At 55.6% G+C, this 20,497-nt stretch overlaps 1 protein-coding gene across 5 annotated transcripts in view; it reads right to left on the reverse strand.

Moving 5' to 3' along the window:
• The window catches only part of MGRN1 (mahogunin ring finger 1), a 56,193-nt gene that overhangs the window by 11,874 nt on the left and 23,822 nt on the right, over positions 1-20,497 (reverse strand). For all 5 annotated transcript variants that reach the window (XM_077762505.1, XM_077762504.1, XM_077762508.1 and 2 more), the window contains exons 2-11: positions 17,976-18,094; positions 16,083-16,171; positions 15,351-15,497; positions 13,198-13,315; positions 8,478-8,544; positions 7,784-7,833; positions 5,622-5,669; positions 4,907-4,975; positions 3,110-3,269; positions 919-1,028 (exon numbers count right to left, since the gene is read on the reverse strand). In XM_077762505.1, coding sequence (XP_077618631.1) covers positions 919-1,028; positions 3,110-3,269; positions 4,907-4,975; positions 5,622-5,669; positions 7,784-7,833; positions 8,478-8,544; positions 13,198-13,315; positions 15,351-15,497; positions 16,083-16,171; positions 17,976-18,094 — 977 coding nt within the window. The remainder of the gene's footprint in view (positions 1-918; positions 1,029-3,109; positions 3,270-4,906; positions 4,976-5,621; positions 5,670-7,783; positions 7,834-8,477; positions 8,545-13,197; positions 13,316-15,350; positions 15,498-16,082; positions 16,172-17,975; positions 18,095-20,497) is intronic.

Consider the following 20,497-nt stretch of genomic DNA (forward strand, 5'->3'; position numbering starts at 1 on the left):
GGCCAAACACATACTCCTACCATGGGCCCAGTGCAGGAGCGTCTTGGGGGTGTGCAAACCACAGGGTGTGGGGTCCTTTGTCCTGTGTAGAGAGCTGGCAGGGCCTCTAAGAATCTCTGAACTCCAATGACCTCAGTCGAGAGCCAAGAACACAGACCCCACTGGCTGACCACAGCTGTGGCCAGCTGGGACCCGGGAGCTCAAGCCCTGGGCCTGCCCCTGGCGCCTTTCTGTCCTCCCTGCCCCGTCCCTGTCTATGATGTGCCTCTGCTCATGTCTCAGTACCTACCCTTCTACCCTCATTCCTGTGCTTCCTCTTCTCATGTTTCTGTGTCTCTGCCCATCTTTCTGTGTCTCCACGTCTCTCTCTGTCTTCTATCTCTCTAGCTGGAGAGCCATCTCTCCCCAAAGCCTGACTGCCACTCCCGTCACTGGCCAGCAGCAAGCTCTACCTTACACTTTCCCGGAGGCGAGGTGGATGGCTGCCAACGCGCCCTCCTGTGTGTCTGGGCTGGGCACCCCCTTCAGTGGGCAGAGGGCGTGTGGAGGATACCATGCAGCACCCTCTGCCCACAGCTCAGCAGAATGATGGTGACAGACGCTCCAAGGCTACCTGCCGTCAGACGGCCTTGCTCTTGGCCAACAACACACCCTGGAGTGAGGGCTCACTGGGCCCAGCCTGGATCACCCCGTTCAACCTCACCCCCACTTGTGGGGGCCATGCCTGGCCCAGAGAGCCAGAAGACAGAGAGAGGTAGACAGTCTGGCACCACCCTTCCTTCCAGCCACACTATCAGGGACTCCTGACCAACAAGGCCCCACTGGACACCGGAAACTGCTAACACAAAGCCCCGAGGGCCTCTAGGGCCAGGACTTCTCTGCTGCACACCTTCCAACACAGAAGAAAGAGGCACTTACCGAATGCTCATCGTGGTCCATGCTCTGGGCCAGAACAGGGCTGAAGGAGACGGGGGACAGGGCTCCTGGCTTCTTCCTCACTGCCCGGATCTGCAGGAGGGCCCGGAAAGCTGTGGCAGAGGGAGGGGCTCTCATCAGGCAAGGGGCAGCCAGTTCCAGCACCCCTGAGGCTCCCGAAGCTCCAGGGACACTGGCCACCCACCCGCCCTAAGCGGTCGTGGAATAAGCCACGTCTCCGAATCAGAAGCAACATAGTCCTAACGAAACGGCCCCAGAAGGGAGTTTTCTTCTCAGTGTCCTGCCCTGTTCCCAGTTCAGGTGGAGCTTCTCCAGCCTCTCCCAGGCCAGACCCCAGACTATGCACTTGATGGTGAGTGCAGCCGGGCCACATCTGGTGACCAGCTGAAAGCACAGAGTGCACCCTGGACATCGGCCAGTCTCTTCCTCGAAGTTATACCAAGAGCAGGCAGAGAAGCAGCACAGGTTGGGAAATAAATTAGGAGGCAGGCTATCGACTGCCCTGACATCAGGTCCACTAAGAAGAGCGTAACGCTTACGAGAAGAGCACACACACGACACACAGTCATAAACCGCACCGGCCCCCCATTGCAACAGGACCAGAGCCAACCACGTCCTCAGTGTGAGTGGTGGCCGCCCCAGGCTGCAGACCCCAGAGACGAGGGCCCTGACCCCTGTCGGGGCCAAATGCTACGTACACCTGCCAGGGGCCCTCACCCGCACCTCTGAGAATGCCCAGAAGACGAGGCAAGTGAGGGAGGCTGGTGCTCAGACAGCAGAGGCTACTGGGCCTCCATGCAACCACTGCTCCAGCACAGCCTGGGGGCCCGCTGCCTGTCCCTCCAGCGCCAGCACACCGCCCCGCTGCAGCCTCCCCTCCCAAGCCCCAACATCTCATCAGGGCTGGGCTCCGGACCCCACACACCCTACAGCCCCTTCCTCTACTTCCACACGCTCAGCCTGCCCTGTGGTCGCTGCATGTACCCATCCATCCAAGGGGGACAGCCAGTGGAGACCCCTCCGGCCCCTTACTAGCTGTGACCTTGGACAGGTTCCCTCCGATCCCCAAGAGAGTGATGAGACAAGCATGGCAGGTCTGGTCACACGGCTGCATCCTGGCTAAGGAGCGCGGGCTGAAGCAGGAACACCTGCCGGCCCGAGGCGGCTGACCGGCACGCCCAGGTGTGAAACGGCAGGAAGCCTTTTTCTTTTTTAATTTTTTTAAATGTTTTATTTATTTCTGAGAGAGACAGTGTGAGCGGGAGAGGGTAAGAGAGAGAGAGAGGGAGATACAGAATCCGAAGCAGGCTCCAGGCTCCTAGCTAGCTGTCAGCACAGAACCCGACGCAGGGCTCAAACCCACAAATGGTGAGATCATGAGCTGAGTTAAGTCGGACGCTTAACCCACTGAGCCACCCAGATGCCCCAGGAAGGCTTTTTCCAAAGGGCTCTCATCTACCTACTGGATGGATAACACCTGCAGCTCCCGTGGAAGGCCCTCTCCTCACCCCCACGCTGGCCCCTCCCTGCCGGGACCCACCCACCAGCCTGATGGTCATTTTGATCGAGTGGGATTTTCTGCCTCAGAATGTTTAGATGCCTCCACTGGACGACAGACACTTTATTGAGAATTACGCTCATGTGGTGACTTTGAGAAAATGTCTGGAGTGCTCCAGGAAACCAATCACCTTCTGCCTAGCACACTTTCCATCTCACCAGGATGGCTTTCTAAATCAAAATATTTTCCATGTAACATTTAAAGATGTGAGCCACACCATGGGTGGCTCAGTCGGTTAAGCCTCCGACTCTTGATTTTGACTCAGGTCACGATCTCACGGTTCGCTGGGCTCTGTGCTAACCTCATGAAGCCTGCTTGTGATTCTCTCTCTCGCTCTCTGACCACTCCCAACCCCTGCTTGTGCAGGCACTCCCTCTTTCCCAAAATAAAAGAAATAAAAATATTTCTAAAATTAAGTAAATAAAGATTTGATTTACTGGTCAGTCTCTGCCCAGCTCCAATTTCACTGCAAGAGCCTCCCTGCTGTGCCCTCGCCAGCCCGGAACTCCGGAAGCCTGATTTTCTGAGGACGGGAGCCGCGCAGGTGCAAGTGTGGTCGCCGTGGCTACTAACCACCCAGGCAGCGTCCCGGCGCCCCGGCCCGGCCCTACTCACGCAGCCGGCAGATGGGGCAGTTGCTGGCCTGGTAGCGCAGCGTGTCGGCGCAGGAGTTGCACAGGCAGAGGTGCCGGCACGGCAGGATCAGCGTGTCCCGCAGGTCTGACAGGCACACCACACACTCGTTGCTGTTGTCGCTGTTCTCCTCATCCGATGGCTGCAGGGACACGGAGGGCCCCAGTGTCAGTGGGCTCCCAAGGACCAGAGGAAGGGGCCGGAGCGGGGAGGGGGGCAGGGGGCATTCCCGTCCCCGGCCGCCCCACCGGCTGTTTCCAGCTTCCCTGGGGGCTGCTGTGGCAGAGGGGTGTCTGAGAGGGCGGAGGAAGGTCACCACGGAGCAGGAGTCCTTGGGACACGCGGCCCAGAGCTGCACTCGCTGGGCACCAGGCTCAGGCCTGGCTGGTACCCCGTGCCCAGCCTAGCCCAGAGGAGAGCCTGGGGCCCCCCACCCCCAAAACACACACCAAACCACGAAAGCTCCAGTCTCTTCCTATTCCTCAGAACCAAAAAGAAAACGTGGAAAAGGCCCAACACTACGGGCACGTCTGGCACAGGGCACCCACTTTCTGGGCTAAAGCAGAAAAAGGTCAGACACGTCCAACTTGCCTAATCAAAACAAGTATCCCGATCAAGACAGCAACACCGTACAACAGCAAACTGTAGCCCTACCATCTGTTTCCGTAAATACAGGCTTACTGCCCCTGGTTTCCAGATGGCTACAGTGCACGTGCGCTGTATGTAAAATCAGGCCACTGATGGACATGACACTGTATGGCCAGTGCAGTTGAAATATACACTTCCAGGCCCTGTACAGAGAGCTGGCCAACCTCTGGTGTTCACACACGGAATATACAGGGGACACTCACTTGAGGCTAAGGGCCTGACCAAGAACCAAGCTGCCCTGACATCCAGCTATTAGTGGGTTCCAGATGTCACAGAAGCTGGTGTGCAAGACTTCCAGAAATTTTTAGGAAGACATGGCAGTTTCACTTGTGCCTTTAAAATGATGACAAAGGCACAGGTCGATTCTCTGCTACCCTTCCCTGGCTGCGCCGGACCACAGCCCTGTCAGCCACACGCTTCAGTCACAAGCGTGCAGGGGCTTGTGGCTGGGAGGTGAGCCGGCTGGCGGGAGGCAGCACGGGGTCCCACAGCCCCAGGCTATCCCTGCTAACCTGACAGCTAGCTACCCAGTGACATTAACAAGCCAGTGAATTTGCTGGAAAAAGGACAAAATATCACACAGATTCTGTTAACTCACTGATTTACGATTAAAGTAATCTCTACGCCCAACACGGGGCTCCAACCTACAACCCCAAGATCAAGAGCTACACACTATACCGACTGAGCCAGCCAGGCGCCCCTCTCCGTTAAAAAGTTAAGAAAAAATGGGGCGCCTGGGTGGCTCAGTCGGTTAAGCGTCCGACTTCAGCTCAGGTCATGGTCTCACGGTTCGTGGGTTCGAGCCCCGCATCGGGCTCTGTGCTGACAGCTCAGAGCCTGGAGCCTGTTTCAGATTCTGTGTCTCCCTCTCTCTCCGACCCTCCCCTGCTCATGTTGTCTCTCTCTCTCTCAGAAATAAATAAAATATTAAAAAAAAAAGTTAAGAAAAAATGGAGGCTGGGGTTCTAGCGCCTCCAGGGGAAGGCCCCCAAGGGGACCAGGCCACGGGGCCCTGGCCAGGACTGGGGGGCCCAAGAGAGTCCCTCCAGGAACCCGCTCCAGTGTACACGGAAGGAAAGCTGGGGACGGAGGTCCACATGGAGGCTGGCGGGTGTCACTACAAGCACATACCTTGGTCTCCTGGTTGTTCTTGTTCTCGATGCCGTAGATCTCCTGCAGCAGGTAGCTGACCCGGTCCACCTGGAGAGCAGAGAGGTATTTGGGTGCTCGCGGGCCCCCACTCAAGAGCTCCCTGCACCCACCTAGCCCAGCACCACTTCCCAGCGGCCAGGCCTGGTTCTCAGGGCAGTCGTGGTTGAGGTTCTGTCCACCTGCACCTCAGGGAGTGGGCCCCATGCCAGGAGAGGGGCAGAGAGTCTGCTACCTGCCCAGCCCAGCCAGTAGCACAGGCAATAGGACGGAAGGCCCAGCAGTTCTGCCTGCCCGGGGGAGGCGGGGCATGGAGCCAGCCTCTGTACAGGCCAGGCAACCATACCCTCTGCCCACCTCACCACCCACCCCCCCGCGCCCAGAGAAAAACCACTTTGAACCCACCCGTCACCAGCTGCACAAGAGTGTGCACAGTCAGACCTCACGCCGACCATGCTCAGAAGTGGCCCGAGCTGCCGCGTTTCCCACACAGCTCTCTGGACCACAGGCACGCCCTGTGCCGCTGGACGAGACTCACGGCTATGAGTCCAGGCTGGGACACGGGCACATGCACACACCCAAGGAGGCCGATGCAGACTTCCCAGAGCCCGGATGGGGACTCCACAGAGTGTAAGAGTGCGTGCGTGTGTGTCTTTTAAATCAAAAGGGGTCACGATATTTCTTCTACCAGACTTACAATTTGCTTCTGCTTTAAAGGTTTCACAGAGAAGCTGCCGTCGACGTGCTAGAGGGGAGAAGGCACAGAGGTTAACTCTCGAGCTGGTAGCACTCAGCACTCTCACTCGGCAAGCGTTCCACACCCCTGGCTGAAGGACGGAGCCCAGCCAGTGTCTCCAAACGTGGCCTCTGAAACTACCTAGAGGGCCGCCTCTTGGGTCTGCCCTGACCCAAGTAACCCACTTTCTCCGGGTAGTCCTCACAAGCACATTCAGGTTTATGACCATCAGCCAACTTCCTAGAGCCTCCCAACAGCAAGCAGCAGCACCTGGATTGCAAGACCCAGGACAACCCAGTTCCAACCCCAAAAGGGCATGGCTCAGCCAGGAAGACAAAGCGTGCACATGTACACGAGAGCTGTGTGCACACACACAAGATGAAGTGTCCACATACACACGCACACGGGAAAGCCCCAAGTCCTAAACACTCTGACAACTAAAGAGGATAGATGTGTTTGGTGGTATCTGGGGAGACACACCACCCGGAGTTCGAGGAGGTTAGTAAGGCAGGAGACCTGAGATCTTCCAACAACAGCACCTGCCCCTCCGAGTTAACGGAGACCAGCACCAGCCATTTTCAGGGTGATGGACTCCAAAAATAAAGCAGTTTCTCATGGGGCTCTAGACTGGAAATGCAGATGGAATGTTTGCCATCGACGGCCCGCCTAACTCAGCCAGAGCAGTGCACAGGAAACACTTGCTGTCCCTCCTGACAAGGCCAGGCCTGGGGAGCACAGCTGGCGAGGGAGAGGCCCACCCTCTGCCCTGGGCACTCTGTGTCGTCTGTCCCTGGGGCGGGGGGGCGGAGGCATGCGGCACAGGACAAATGGACTAAAGGGGGCTCAGCCCCAGATGCACTAACTCCCTGGGGAGTCTGGAAAGACCCAATCACAGGGAGAGCCCTTAATGCTCTAAAGCCTGCAGACACACACCGGGCTGAGGAGGCTGGGGGCAGCAGATGCCCATGTGTGGGGCAGAGCCCAGAAGCAGCAGCCCGAGCCTGGTTTCCTCCTGGGGCCCCTGATCCTCGTCCACCCAGGCCACAGGCTGGTGCTGAAAACACTTTACAACTGCACCATGCAGGCCAACGTTCTGCGGAAGTGGGGCTGTCGGCCAAGTGTGGGCCTTCTCCAACAGGACCGCACCCCACCACCGAGACCAGCAAGGGTCTCGGTGAGCAGGGATCTGCTCCCAACCCAGCCAGGCACGTGCTGCTGCGTGAACGCACACACAGAACTGCTGGCCCCCACGAACAGCAGTGATCCCACGACATCCCAACCCAGAGACAATCCTCACCACCACAGCCAACCCACTGCACCCCGAGTAGTGTGGCCACAACACAGGAACACCTGGGGAGACTGGGGACTCGGGTCTGCATGGAATAAAAAACATCTAAGTTCAAATACACATCAGGCTGAAGGTCGCGTTAAGTGAATCCTTGCACATAAATGGTCTCTTGTATGTAAAGCATCCCCAACTCAGGGACCCCAGGAGGGCCTGGATGACTCTTCTCTCTGCCCCCAGAGGGTCTAGAGCCCTGCTAGGCAAGTGGCAGACCCAAGGACACCACAAACAATGGGCCCAGTTCTACCCTACAACAAACGTCTGCCCCAGGAGTCTGAAAGGCCACAGTGGGGAGTTAGATCACCCCAGCTCCATGGGACCAGGGTGACACAGCCACCTGGAGGGACGGCAGAGCAGGCATTCAAGGACCAGGCCAGGCTGACAGGTTCCGATGGGCCTGGTGGGAAAGGCTGGGGTCCCGGGTGGTGACAATCCCGGGTGACCCCTCCACATCCCAGACAGAAGCCGGTCTGTCAGGAGAGTCCTCCACGTGGGTGTGTGGCCCCTGCGCTGGCAGGTTACAGGGGGTTCTATAGGACACGCGCCCTCACCACACACCAGATGTCCTTTGAAACCCTCCCGCAGGGGACACTGCTTCGAAGCCCAGCCTCCTAGAGCCCAGAATAAATGGAGAGTCTCCCACCTGCCCTGAACGTCTGGCACCAAGCCCATCTGGCCAAGGCCTGGACCCCAAGTTCAAACTTCTACTCTCAAAACAGCACCCCTCTGCCCAGCGCTCCCAGGTCACAGGCACAGGAAGGGTGAGGGTGACACTCACCTTTTCAAACGCAGCCAAGAGCACATGGGCGTGGCCGGTCACCTCCACAACTGCCGGGGAGAGAGCGGAGGTGGTGGTCAGAGCTGGCCTCAGTCCCTCCTCTGCCCTCACCCCGAACTTCTTCTTCTTCCTAGCTGGTGCTTTCCCAGGCTCTCAGCTGGAGACCCAAACCTGGGGAGGACCATCCCCATCCTGCCTTCCTCTGCCGGGGGTGCTGCGGCTCCCTCCGGCCACATCTCCTCCATGGCTGGCTCCGCACGGAGGGACGTTCTGGCAGGGCTGAGGAGCGGGGACTCGGCCAGCAGGGCTCCCACGCTGGGGCCTGGGGGGCTGCAGCCCACAGCAGCGGCAAGGTCGGCAGAGGACAAAGGGCCAGTGAGCGTGGCTACCAGGCTCTCGGGTCTTCCACTACCCTGCTGGGGGCGGACACAGAACCTGAGGCCTGTCTAGCTGCTGCCACCAGGGGGGGGGGGGGGCGNTCCTGAGTCGGGGGAAGGAGCTGGAGAGAGGGCCCCACAGCCCAGGAGGGGGCCCAAAAGGCAGACAGCTCAGAGCTTTGTCAAGCCCATGGCCCTAAATGTGCTAAGTGAGCTGAGCCAACATCTTTCACCACTTCTGGAATGAAGTCCTCCTGCTGACTGAGGAGAGAAGGGTCCATGGCCCGGAAGGAGATGGATGAGGAAAGGCTGCTCACCATCTCCTTCATCTACCACGGCCTGGATGACCACTGGAAACACGCCCCGGTCCAGGTCAAAGTTCAACTGGGGAGAAAAGGAGGGGAGAACAGTCAGACTGAGCTGGAAGGAGGAGTCGCCGCAAGCAGTGAGCGGGATGGCGTCGTGGCACGGCTCCTGCAGACAGACAAAAGGACGAGGAAGACAGACACATCAGGCTGCACTTTTCCCCTTTTGGCAAAGTAGATAGAAATAACGTGGCTTTGTGTAACTCAGTGGCATTAAGTACATTTGCAAGGCCATGTTCACCACCACCACCATCCACTTCCAGAACACTCTCCATGTCCCCACAGGCACCTGTCCCCATCACCACCTGCTCCCCAGGCCTCCCAACCTGGTAAGCCCCGCTGTGTCCACAGATCCGCCCAGTCTCGGCACTGGTCTCTTCTGTCTGGTCTCCTTCACTGGGCACCATGTTCTCAAGACTCACCCACGCCACACACGTGCCAGTGCTTCCTCCCCAAGGCTGAGTGACACCCCACCACACGGCCGAACCATCGAACCATGCTCCTCCACCACCTGCCAAGGGACACCTGGGCTGTCCCCCTTTGGCTGCCATGAGCACCAAAGGACAGTGTCTATCTGAACCATCTTCCATTCTCCCAGGTGGGCACCAGGACAAGGAAGCCTTGTGCAGGAAGGCGCCCAGCTTGCCCCCAGCAAGGGCAGAAGGGAAGTGGCGACACCATGGTAGGTGGATGAGCTCAAGGAGAACCCGTCTCTCACTTTTCCTTCTCCTCCGTGGCTCCTGGCTGCTCCCTCCCAAAGACAGCTCCCATTCCCACATGTGTCTACCTGAGCATAGGGTCCACATCTGCTCACCGGTGGGGATCACAGGCCAGGAACCATCTGCTCACTGGCGGGGATCACAGGCCAGGACCCAAAGGACACAGGCGACCACTGAGGACACCCAAGGCAGGGCTGCCAGTGGGAGGCGGGACTGGGAGGGGCGAGGTGTTAGGATGGAGTCTGGCTCCACCAGCCAAGCCTCAGTTTCCCTGTCTGTAAAAGAGGGACAAAAGCTATGCCCAGTGACTGTGGGGGCCAGCCAAACACGCAGTGAACTCCAGCCATGCAAGGCTCGGCATATGCAGGCAGCAGGAGCTGAGGAGGGGGGTGCCCTGGGAAGGCCTCGCAGAGAGACATGGGCCATGGTTCCCAGGAACGCAGGACTATGGGAACCCCTTTGCACACCAGCTGCGAGCAGGGTGGTGAAGAACGTGTTCAGGCCTCACCTGCATGCTCGCAGCAGCCTCAGGGCACAGGGAGCCTGAAAACCAGCAAAGAAGCTGCTGCAGCCGCTAGGACATCTCTGGGAGACCCGGCACCACAGCGCAGCAAAACAATTAAGTTATGCTCGTGTGGGGATGGGGCTGGAGGGGAAATCTCCATGCCTTCTTTTCAATTATGCTGTGAATCTAGAACTACTATAAAAACTAGTCTTAAAAAATAGACTAGGGGCGCCTGGGTGGCTCAGTTGGTTAAGCGTCCGACTTCAGTTCAGGTCATGATCTTACAGTCTGTGGGTTCCAGCTCAGAGCCTGCTTCAGGTTCTGTGTCTCCCTCGCTCTCTGCCCCTCCCCCGCTCATGCGGTCTCTCTCAAAATAAATAAAGACATAGAAAAAAATTATTTAAAAAGCAAGCTATATAACAATATTTGTACGCATGACTGCATCTTTATGACAAACAAATGCATGTGAGAGAAAAGTCTGGAATATACACCCTAAATGGTCAGAAGTAGTTGCCTCTGGAGAAGATTCAAGTAGAGGGCATTTTGCCTTACAAATTCTGTATAATTTGCACATTTTACAATAACCATACATTACTGCTATAATCTTTAAATAGGCAAATCCAGGAAAATGGCTCCAAGGGAGGATGGCCAGAGGAAAGCTGGCCGTGTCTGGAGACATCCTTGGTTGTCACCACTAGGGGGCGCTCCTGGCACCTGGTGGGTAGAGTCCAAGGATCCTGCTCAACATCCTGCAGTGCCCAGGACAGGGCAGCCCTCACCACAGAGAATGACCTGGCCCCCAAGGGTCAATAGCACTGAGGCTGAGAAGCCCTGGTTGAGGAAAATCTGGGTTTGGTGCCCAAAAATCTGTCAGGTCTCTAACACCTGCCAACGTCCGCTTCAGCACCTTTGGCAGATGACGACACAGTGACAGGACATAACAGCTTGTTCTCTATATATTTTAACTTCTGGAACCTTCTACCTATAGCAAATTTTAGCAGTTTCCCAACTATGGTAATAACTGATAAAGTTTCCTTTTAAAAACACACATAGGGGTGCCTGGGTGGCTCAGTCAGTTGAGCACCTGATTTAGCTGGGGTTATGATCTCATGATTGGTGGGTTCAGGCCCTGTGTCGGGGTCTTGTGCTGACAGCTTGGAGCCTGGAGCCTGATTCAGATTCTGTGTCTCCCTTTCCATCTGTCCCTTCCCTGCTTACACTTTCTCTTTCCTTCTCTCGGTTTCTCAAAAAAAAAAAAACAAAACATTTTTTTAAAAGAAGAAACAAAAATACACATAATAGAGGGGAGAATGGAAGTGACTGCTTAATGGGTGCAGAGTTTCCTGTTGGGGTGATGAAAATGTTCTGGAACTGCACAGAGGTACGCATACAGGACTATACTAAAAGTCATAATGGTAAATTTTGTTATGTGTATTCTATCACCAAAAAAACCAAAGAAACAAAACAAAACCCAGAGAAGAAGAAGGGAGGTGATTTCAAGAACACATTAGCTACGATGATCAGCAGAGAAGGCAGAGGTGAAAAAAAGTCCTGGGGTAACTCCATATGGCACAGGCCCACAGTGGCCACCACTATTCACAGGGCGCCTACCACCACCCCAGCCACGTCTATGGTGCCACATGCTGACGACCTGGGATGTGGACCAGCTGCAGCTCTAAGGGAGGAAAGGGGTGCCCCTATGTGGCACTTCAGACTGGTTTATGAGCCAGGTGTGACCCAGGACAACTGGCCTCACTGGGGGCTAGAACCCAAAGTGCTGGATGACTCAGAAAACCTGCAAACGCAAAAGGGCCTTTCTGTGGCCAAAATACCAAGGGACACACCATGAGCGGAGGTCAGCACACAGGGCAGGCTCAGTCCGGTCCTCCCCACAACGGCTACGGGCTGGGAGCACCCGTGTGTCTGCCCAGCCCCCTGCTGCCCTCCCAACCCCTCTTTCTTTGGGGAGTAGCTCTCCTGCATTCACAGGAGAGTGGGCAGGGCTGTGTGCAGCTCTGGGTGCCCCAGCCGGCAATGTGCGCACACGGAGACGGAGCCACGGGATGGAACGGGGCCATGGGCAGGGCTGTCCAGGGCCTGGCTGTCCAGCTCTTCCTGGGGCTCTGACGGCCTCATCCTTCTTTCAGAAGACTTCCTCACATAAGTGACAGAGGTAGCTTCTGCTGCTGGCCATCAAAGCGCCCTGACGAGTGACAGCAAACACTGCAGCGTGGCCTTCACCTTCCGACACGAGCCTGTGACCCAAAATCCACCTGCCCAGCTCCTATACCAGCCCGTGCCCCGCTGCCTCCTTTCCTTCCCCCTACTGTACCTCAGTGAGGCACAACTACCTGTTTTTAAAAAACTACAGAATTCAGCCAAGTAAGAGCAGCCTGGCACAAAAGGCCACCTACCATATGATTTCATTTATATATAATGTCCAGAAAAGCCAAATCCAGCCAGAAGGTACATTAGTGCCTACCAGGGGCTGGGACTAGGAACTGGGATTAACTAAGAACGGGTATGAGGGCCCCTACTGGGAGGATGGAAATGTTCTAGAAGTTGACTGTGGGGACCACAGCATAATTCACAAACTCACTAAAAATCACTGAATCATACACTTAAAAGGGGTAAGTTTTACAGTATGCAAATTATACCTTAACAGACCTGTTCAAACAAAACAACTCAAGACACGTACATACTGCTGCACTCACACTGTTCACATGCAGTACGTGCAGTTGCGCGGGTAACGCAGGGCTCTGTGCCTTATACCAAAACCCCGTGCAGAAATGGTCACCGAGAGGCTTCAGGGGCATCTTGTCTGGTTTCTCAAGCTTTATGTACACATACTGGTACCTGCAAAAATGGCCTCTTTCTTGCTGCATGCGTGAAATTATACTGTACCTCTGTCTGCAACAGACCCCTCTCCATGCCCAGGAGGGGCTTTCCGTACCTGTGTGTACGGTACACACAGATCCCCTTCATCTGCTGAGGCTGCACGGCCTCCCATTACAGAAGAGAACCAAGGTGTCCCAATGACGTATAGGGTTCCCATAACATGAGCGAATAAGCCACCTCTTCGCCACGGACAGACAGTTTCCAAATTCTGCTGTTACAGACAAAGCTTCCATCTCCGTCTTTCACGTGATATAAACTGCCGTGCCCAGCAGGGAACCAGAGGGTGGAAGGGATCCTGCCATGCTGCAGTCCCATGGCCCCGATGAGGCACCACCAAGGCCGCGTACCAGAGCCTCTAACTGTTGGCGCTCCGTCCATTCTCAGTCATCCAGTCCAGCCAACACTCGAATCAAACCCCGCTCCCTCGTCCAGTGCACGGCCAACTCAGCAGAGCCACTCCTGATGCTGATCAAGCACGCAAGGAATGTGAGCAGACAGGCCCCGTGGCGCTCGCTCCCACGGGGAGGGCCGGGGCAGGGGGCCAGGTTACCTCATCGTCCTTCCACTCGGAGAAGTCGATCTTGAAGGAGGGCAGAGAGAACTGCTGGCTCACCCCTCTCTTGTAGTGGACGGTCTCGGACTGCAGGGCAGGGCTCCTGGGGCTGTACCTAAGGGGACAGCCAAGAGAAAGGCCGCTGAGACTGTGCCCAGAGCAAACGGTCTGCTGTACCCGGTCCCCAGTCTCCGTCCCCTGCCAGCACAGGACCTCTGACGCAGGGGCTGGCGGCCACGGGTCTTTGGGGACCGAGCGGAAATCAGACGCATAGGACCCACACTCCCTTGTGTGCCTGCGAGTCCTTGCCCTCCTCTGGCGGGGCAGGGCCCTCGGTCCTGGTAACTGGACCTGCTTACGAGTCCTCCAGGACCCACACCTGCCCCACAACTGCCTTTCCAGATCTGGATACACGTTTCCATTTGGCTTTTACGGTGTGTTTACTTCTGTGAACAAACATGGTACAACCATGTGCGCAGTGCGCCATGTCACCCACAGCCCACCCCCACGCTCGCTCCCCGCCACCGGCTTCTGTGCCCCAGCCACAACTCGCCGAGCACTCCCAGAAGAGCAGGGCAGGTCCACGCCCGGATGCGTGGTGTCCGCTCTTCAATATTCACACGGCGGCCTGCCTACAGTGGCTCCCTCACTACCGATGGCCCCCAGCACCATCCCCTAATCGTCACGCGCAGAGGTGCGGGGTTCTGCAAACACGGCATGGGCTCCACTGTGGGGTCACTCTAACTGATCCGAGCAGGCCCCCTGCTGGTGAACACCAGACAGTCTCCGGCATCTCGCTGTCCCAAACTGCTTCCAGGACCCTCTTCTACATATATCTTAGCCTCGCACACAATCACACCCCCAAGATGAATGCCCACAAAGGGCACACACATTTTAAATTCTGACCAACTCACGCTTCTCATTCAGGAATCCAACACCCAGCCCTGGCCTACTTCCTCCACCTGCACCCCCGCCCTGGCCTGCTCCCCGCCTCCGGCCTGCTTCTTCCCCCCACCCCACAGCAGCCACTCGCGGCGCGTCCCTCAGCCTCCTGGACAGAAGACACTCTGGAGACCCTGAGAGACTGGCCAGGGCAGGGGCTGCTCCTGTGTCCACAAAGAGAGGGGGCACCTCCACTCCTGGAGGCCAGAAGCCCTTCCCTCCCTGTGACATCCCAGGCCTCAGCCCATGACAAAGCCACAGGCTAGGACTCTGCTCCCAAGCAGACCTGGGATTTTCTCTGGGACCTCAGATCTGCCCCCTTTTCTCACTTGTTAGGAAGCAGGGAGGGGACCAGGGAAGGAGCATCAGGGTCACCTGCCCTGCGGCTCAAATGCAAACAGAATTTCCAGGCTAAGATAAAGGTGCCTGGGCGCAGCCTCCTGGGCCCTGGAGCTTCCTGCTTCTGTTTGCTCCACTGACATCTGTGCTCACACCACTCTGCTCCAGCAAACCGGGAAGGGAGGCAGGCTCCCAGTCGCTCCCGCCAGGTCTCAGAAAGGGAACAGAGGGGACAGAACAGCATTTGTGTCCCCCGTCCCCAGAGGAGAAGCCCCCAGGGGGTCCAGGACAAAAGCTCCAGGAACGGCTAAGCTGTTTGCTCACACGCCCACTGTCCTCCTCAGGGCACGTCTTACAAGTCCAAGTGTGACACAGACCAAAGCAGAGCTGTGCACCTTGTCCTCTCGTTGCTGCGAGGGAGGGTGCGAGCGACGGAGCCCTGAGCCCACCGAGCCCCACAGACAGAGTGTTCACTCCCTGAAGGGAGTGCTCCCCACAAAACGCCAGCTGTGAGTTTCCTCCAACGGCACAGCAGCAGCCAGGTCCTTATACTGACCACGAGGCGGCAGCTCCAGCCAGCCCCACCCCCAGCTGAGGAAACCAAGGCACCAGCAGTCCCAAGCCTTGCCGCCTGAGCTCCAACCCCCAAGCCTGCCTGGCGTTCAGGTGGTTTTCTCCAACAGGACACAAGCAGCTGCATTTCTGCCTGCCTGTCGGAGTCTGTGGTCATGCTGAAGGTACAGATTTCAAATTTGGGGGGCTAGTGGGACCCTTATTGCAAATAAAACCTCCAAAAGCTCAAACACACAGCATGGACCACAGAAGCATGGCTACCGGGCCAGCCCACCACCCAGGCCGCAGACACTCACACAGCCATCCCGTTCAGGAACTCCTCCACCGCCTGGCAGTAGATGGTGATGGCCACTCGGGCGTCGGCATCAAAGGTGAACTCCAGGCTGTAGAGGACGCGCGGCTTCTCGCTGTCCTCGGAGGGGCTGTCAGCACCATCTTTATACCTGCCGGGAACAGAGGGACAGGAAGCAGTGGGCGGCCACGCCCCTAAGCAGCCCCCACCCAGCACAGCAGGTGCGTCCCCCCACGGGGTCCTCAGAGGCAGCCAACTGGACACCTGGAGGCCCGCTCCCTGTGTGGACAGTAAGGCCTGGCGCTGCTGAGCCCTCCCTCCCCTGCGTCCTGCCCACAGAGGAGGGGTCCTCGTGGTTTAGACACGGTCCCGGGCGTCGTCCAGGTTCAATGTGGATGCTCAGCCTGCTGACGTGAGAGGCTGGATCACTGTTGGCTGTGGGGCTGTCCCGTGCGCTGCAGGGTGCTCAGCGGCATCCCTGGTCTCTGCCACCAATCCCCCAAGTGCAAGCATCTGCAGACACGGACCAACGTCCCTGGGGGCAGGGCTGGTTTGAAGACTGGAGTTCCACGAGCAGAGCCCTTTGCACTCACGCCCCAGGAGGCCCTCTGGACTCGAGACATGTCTGTGACCTTCTGGCTCCACAGCCGAGGGAGCAGGGACCAGGGCCACTCGCTGCCGCCGCCTCCCCTCACAGGCGTCTGGGGCCATAGCACGGGGCAGGGTGAAGGCTCACCTCACCAGCCGCAGGGAATCTTTCCGGATGTTCACCAGACTCCTCAGCGTCTTCACCGGTTCGTGGGGGGCAGGGGTGACGTAAGGAAACTGGAGGGAGAAACCCAAAGCCATGCCCAGTGACTCCCCAGGATGTGACAGGGCCAGAAAACAAGGACAATCAGAGCCACAGGCATGACTCTGAACACCCCAGCCCTTGTGCTCATCTGTACAGAAGGAAACCACAGGCCTGGCAGCCGCCGCGTGGGACAGACAACAGGGACCAGAACCTTAAGGATTCTGGCCACACGGATCCAGACACAGTGTTCCGATTCCAGAAGGACCCTCAGTAAGCAAAACCCGGCCCAACGGACCCTGGGGGTGGTCACCTTCCCAGAGGCAGGACCTGGTGCTCACTACTATCCTGAATAAAGTAGGCCTGCAAGGCAAGCACGATGCTCAGGAAAGACTCTGGAAGGGACTCGCACACAGACACACACAGGGGAGTGTGGGAAAACCGGAGATCTCTGGAAACTGTGCTGCAGCAACAGCAGCTCCCGCCTGTGACGGCGCCCCAGAGCTCCGGAAGGGGCCGTCCCTGCGGAAGCCGAGGAGGGAGGGCACACAGGACTGGCACCCCTTCCCGCCGCTGCAGGGGAATCTACGAGAGTCTCCAAGGAAAAGTTTAAACAAGAGATTTATGGGAGGGCTGTAAGAGCCAGGCCCTGTGTGCGAACTGGGGCTTTAAAGATAGAAGGTGAGGTTGCTGCTCTTGCTCTCACAGACTCGGGAGGTGGGGGGACTGAGCACAACCTGCCATGGACTCAGGAGGGCGGGAAACTCAGCACAACCGCCATGGACTCGGGAGGGCGGGAAACTCAGCACAACCCGCCATGGACTCGGGAGGGCGGGAAACTCAGCACAACCTGCAATGGACTCGGGAGTATGGGAGACCGAGCACAACCCGCCATGGATGCGGGAGGGCGGGGGACTCAGCACAATCTGGAAGACCCAATGATCCCACGGGTGGGGGAAGGCAGCACTCCTGGCCTCAGCTCCTTGCCTCCCACCCACTAACAGATCAAGATTACATGTCAACCAGCTGCTCCACTGCTAAAACAGCCTGAAGATCCCTGGGCCCATGGACACCCCATCCCCTGCCGGGCCCAGGGACACCCCAGGACTCAGCAACCTTGGGAAACAGAGTCCAGCATCTCCTGAAAGAGAGGGCTTCCTGCCTGGCTCCTCACCCACACTGGGACCCATCATTTTATAGTACAAGACCCAATCCCCCGCTAAGCACCCCCTCCCCAGAGGACCTCACTAGTCCCTCTCTCTCTCGTTTCCATTCATGAATCTTTTCTTCACTGTCTGTACCCCGGGAGGGAATGGGGTAGGATTTGTCCTCCACTGCCAGCCCCAGGAAGAGTCCTAGGCACCCAGCGGGTGCCAAACGTGTGCTGAACAAGTGGACGGCAGCGTGTAAGCATGTGCTTCTCGGATGACTAACGAAAGCACATTTGTAAAAATGCTCCCTATCTGTGTGCAGGTCTCCTTTGGGTAACAACTCTCTCCCACTGTTCTACCGAGCATGGATTTTGTTTCTTTCTTTTTAAAGAAAGTCATCCAAGAGGCCTGGGATCAAATCCGTAACTATCCATAAGCCCCATCGCCTGGACACATCAGGTTTGGCAGCAGCTACCCTGTCCCCCAGTGAGCAATCTGCAGCCATCCAACCTCTAAGGGGGCAGTGCCAGGACATGACCGCTGCACACACTTAGGCACGTCCAGCCAGGAGCTCTGCCCATCTGAGGTGACTCAGTGTCTGCTTATCCTCCAAAGCTGGCTATCTATGCACAGCGGAGGGGAGGCACCTCGCTGCCGCCGCCCACGTGCCTAGCCCACTGTGACCCACCTGGACCGGGCGATTGCCCAGGAAATTCAGATCCATGTTTTCTCCAAAAAGGTAACCTTCAGGGTGGGGGGTGTCGAATTTCTCACCTCCCATGAAAAAGTGCGAGGCAAAGTAGTTTCCTGGTTGAAAAAAGGAAACACAGTTTAGATTACAAGGCTCAACACAGCCCAGGGGAAGCCAGCGATGGCTAAGAGGTTCAGCCCTGGGAACAGCTTCATTTGGAGAGAAGCCTCGTGGCTGTCCTTACCACTCAGCTCTAGCCCCAGCCTCATCCCTTCAACCCGGCCCACTCAATATCTGCACCCCAACACCCTTTCTGCTACCACACCTCTCCTCCCTGCTCAGGGACATATCAGGAGCTCTGCTCCATTATCCTTTCCCTCTGTGGCAGTCTGAGTTGTGTGCTCCTCGAGGATATGTCTCAGTTCCACGCCTACACCTATGCATGTGACCTTAGTTGGAAATAGGGTCTTAACAGATGTAATCAAGAGGAGGTCAGACTGAAGCACAAAAGCAGTAGAAATAAGTATACCTGTAAAACTCAGTCAAGGGGCTCACAAAATAAAGGGCTGTAAAGTAAGACACCATTTACCTAAAACATGGGGAGGAGAGGAGTAAAGAATGGGTTCACACTTAAGCGACCATCAACTTCATACAGACTGCTATATGCAGAAGAGATGACATACAAACCGAACGGTAATCACAAATTGAAAACCTGTAGTAGACATGCAGAAAAAAGAGGAAGGAATCCAAGTATATCATTAAAGGAAGCCAACTAATCATGAGAGAAGAGAGCAAGAGGAGAGGAATGAAGAAAAACTACAAAAACAACCACAGAATAAGTAACAAAAATGGTAATACATACATACCTATCAATAATTACTTTGAATGTAAATGGACTAAACACTCCAGTCAAAAGTCAAAGGGTAATGGAATGTATAAGAAAACAAGGCCAATCTGTATGCTGCCTATAACAGACTCATTTCAGACCTAAAGACGCCTGCAGATGGAAAGTGAGGGGATGGATACGCATTCTCATGGTAACGGTGTGAAAAGCAATCTGAAGCAGCAATACTTACACAGAACAAGATAGACTTTAAAACAAAGAGTGTAACAAGAGATGAAGAAGGGCACTATATAACCAGAAAGGGGTCAAATAAACAAGAAGTAAATATTTGTGCACCCAACACAGAAGCACCCAAACATGCAAGTTAATAACAAATATAAAGAAAGTAATCCAAAATCTATAAGGAACTCATCAAACTCCACATCCGAAAAACAAATAATCCAGTGAAGAAATGGGCAGAAGACATGAACAAACATTTCTCCAAAGAGGACATCCAGATGGCCAACTGACACATGAAATAATGCTCAACATCACTCAGCATCAGGGAACTACAAATCAAAACCACACTGAGATACCACCTCACGCCAGTCAGAGTGGCTAAAATGAACAAATCAGGAGACTATCGGTGGTGGTGAGGATGTGGAGAAACGGGTACCCTCTTACACTGTTGGTGAGAATGTAAACTGGTGCAACCGCTCTGGAAAAGTGTGGAGATTCCCCAAAAAGTTAACAACAGTACTCCCCTATGACCCAGCACTAGCACTGCTAGGAATTTACCCAAGGGATACAGGAGTGCTGATGCATAGGAACACATGTACCCCAATGTTCATAGCAGCACTTCCAACAATAGCCAAATCATGGAAACAGCCTAAATGTCCATCAACTGACGAATGGATCAAGATGTGGTTTACCTATACAATGGAATATTACTTGGTAATGAGAAAGAATGAAATCTGGCCATGTGTAGCAACATGGATGGAACTCAAGGGTGTTAACGCTAAGTGAAATAAGGCAGAGAAGGACAGATACCATTGTTTTCACTCATATGTGGAACAAGAGAAACTTAACAGAGGACCATAGGGGAGGGGAAGGGGAAAAAAATAGCTAAGGAGAGGGAGGGAGACAAACCGTAAGAGACTCTTAAATAGTGAGAACAAACTGAGGGTTGATGGGAGGTGAGGGAGAGGGGAAATGGGTGATGGGCATGGAGGAAGGCACTTGTTGGGATGAGCACTGGGTGTTGTACGGAAACCAAATTGACAATACACTATTAAAGAAACTGAATTTGTAACTCTTGATTATAAGCCTTTTTTGCAATAAAAATATCAATATTTGATAATGATTTCAAAAAAAGGAAGTAATAGTAATATAATAATTGTAGGGGATATTAATAACCCACCTACATCAATGGACAGATCATCCAAACAAAAAATCAACAAGGAAACAGTGGCTCTGAATGACACAGTGGACTACTTGGCGCTCACAGATATATTCAGAACATTTCATCCTAAAACAACAGAATACACATTCTTTCTTTTTTTTTTTAATGTTTTATTTATTTCTAGGAGAGAGAGAGAGAGAGACAGAGTGAGCAGGGGAGGGTCAGAGAGAGAAGGAGTAACAGACTCTGAAACAAGCTCCAGGCTCTGAGCTGGCAGTCAGCACAGAGCCCGAC

This window comes from Crocuta crocuta, unplaced genomic scaffold, assembly GCF_008692635.1.
Source record: "Crocuta crocuta isolate KB4526 unplaced genomic scaffold, BGI_CrCroc_1.0 scaffold234, whole genome shotgun sequence".
NCBI lineage: Eukaryota > Metazoa > Chordata > Mammalia > Carnivora > Hyaenidae > Crocuta > Crocuta crocuta.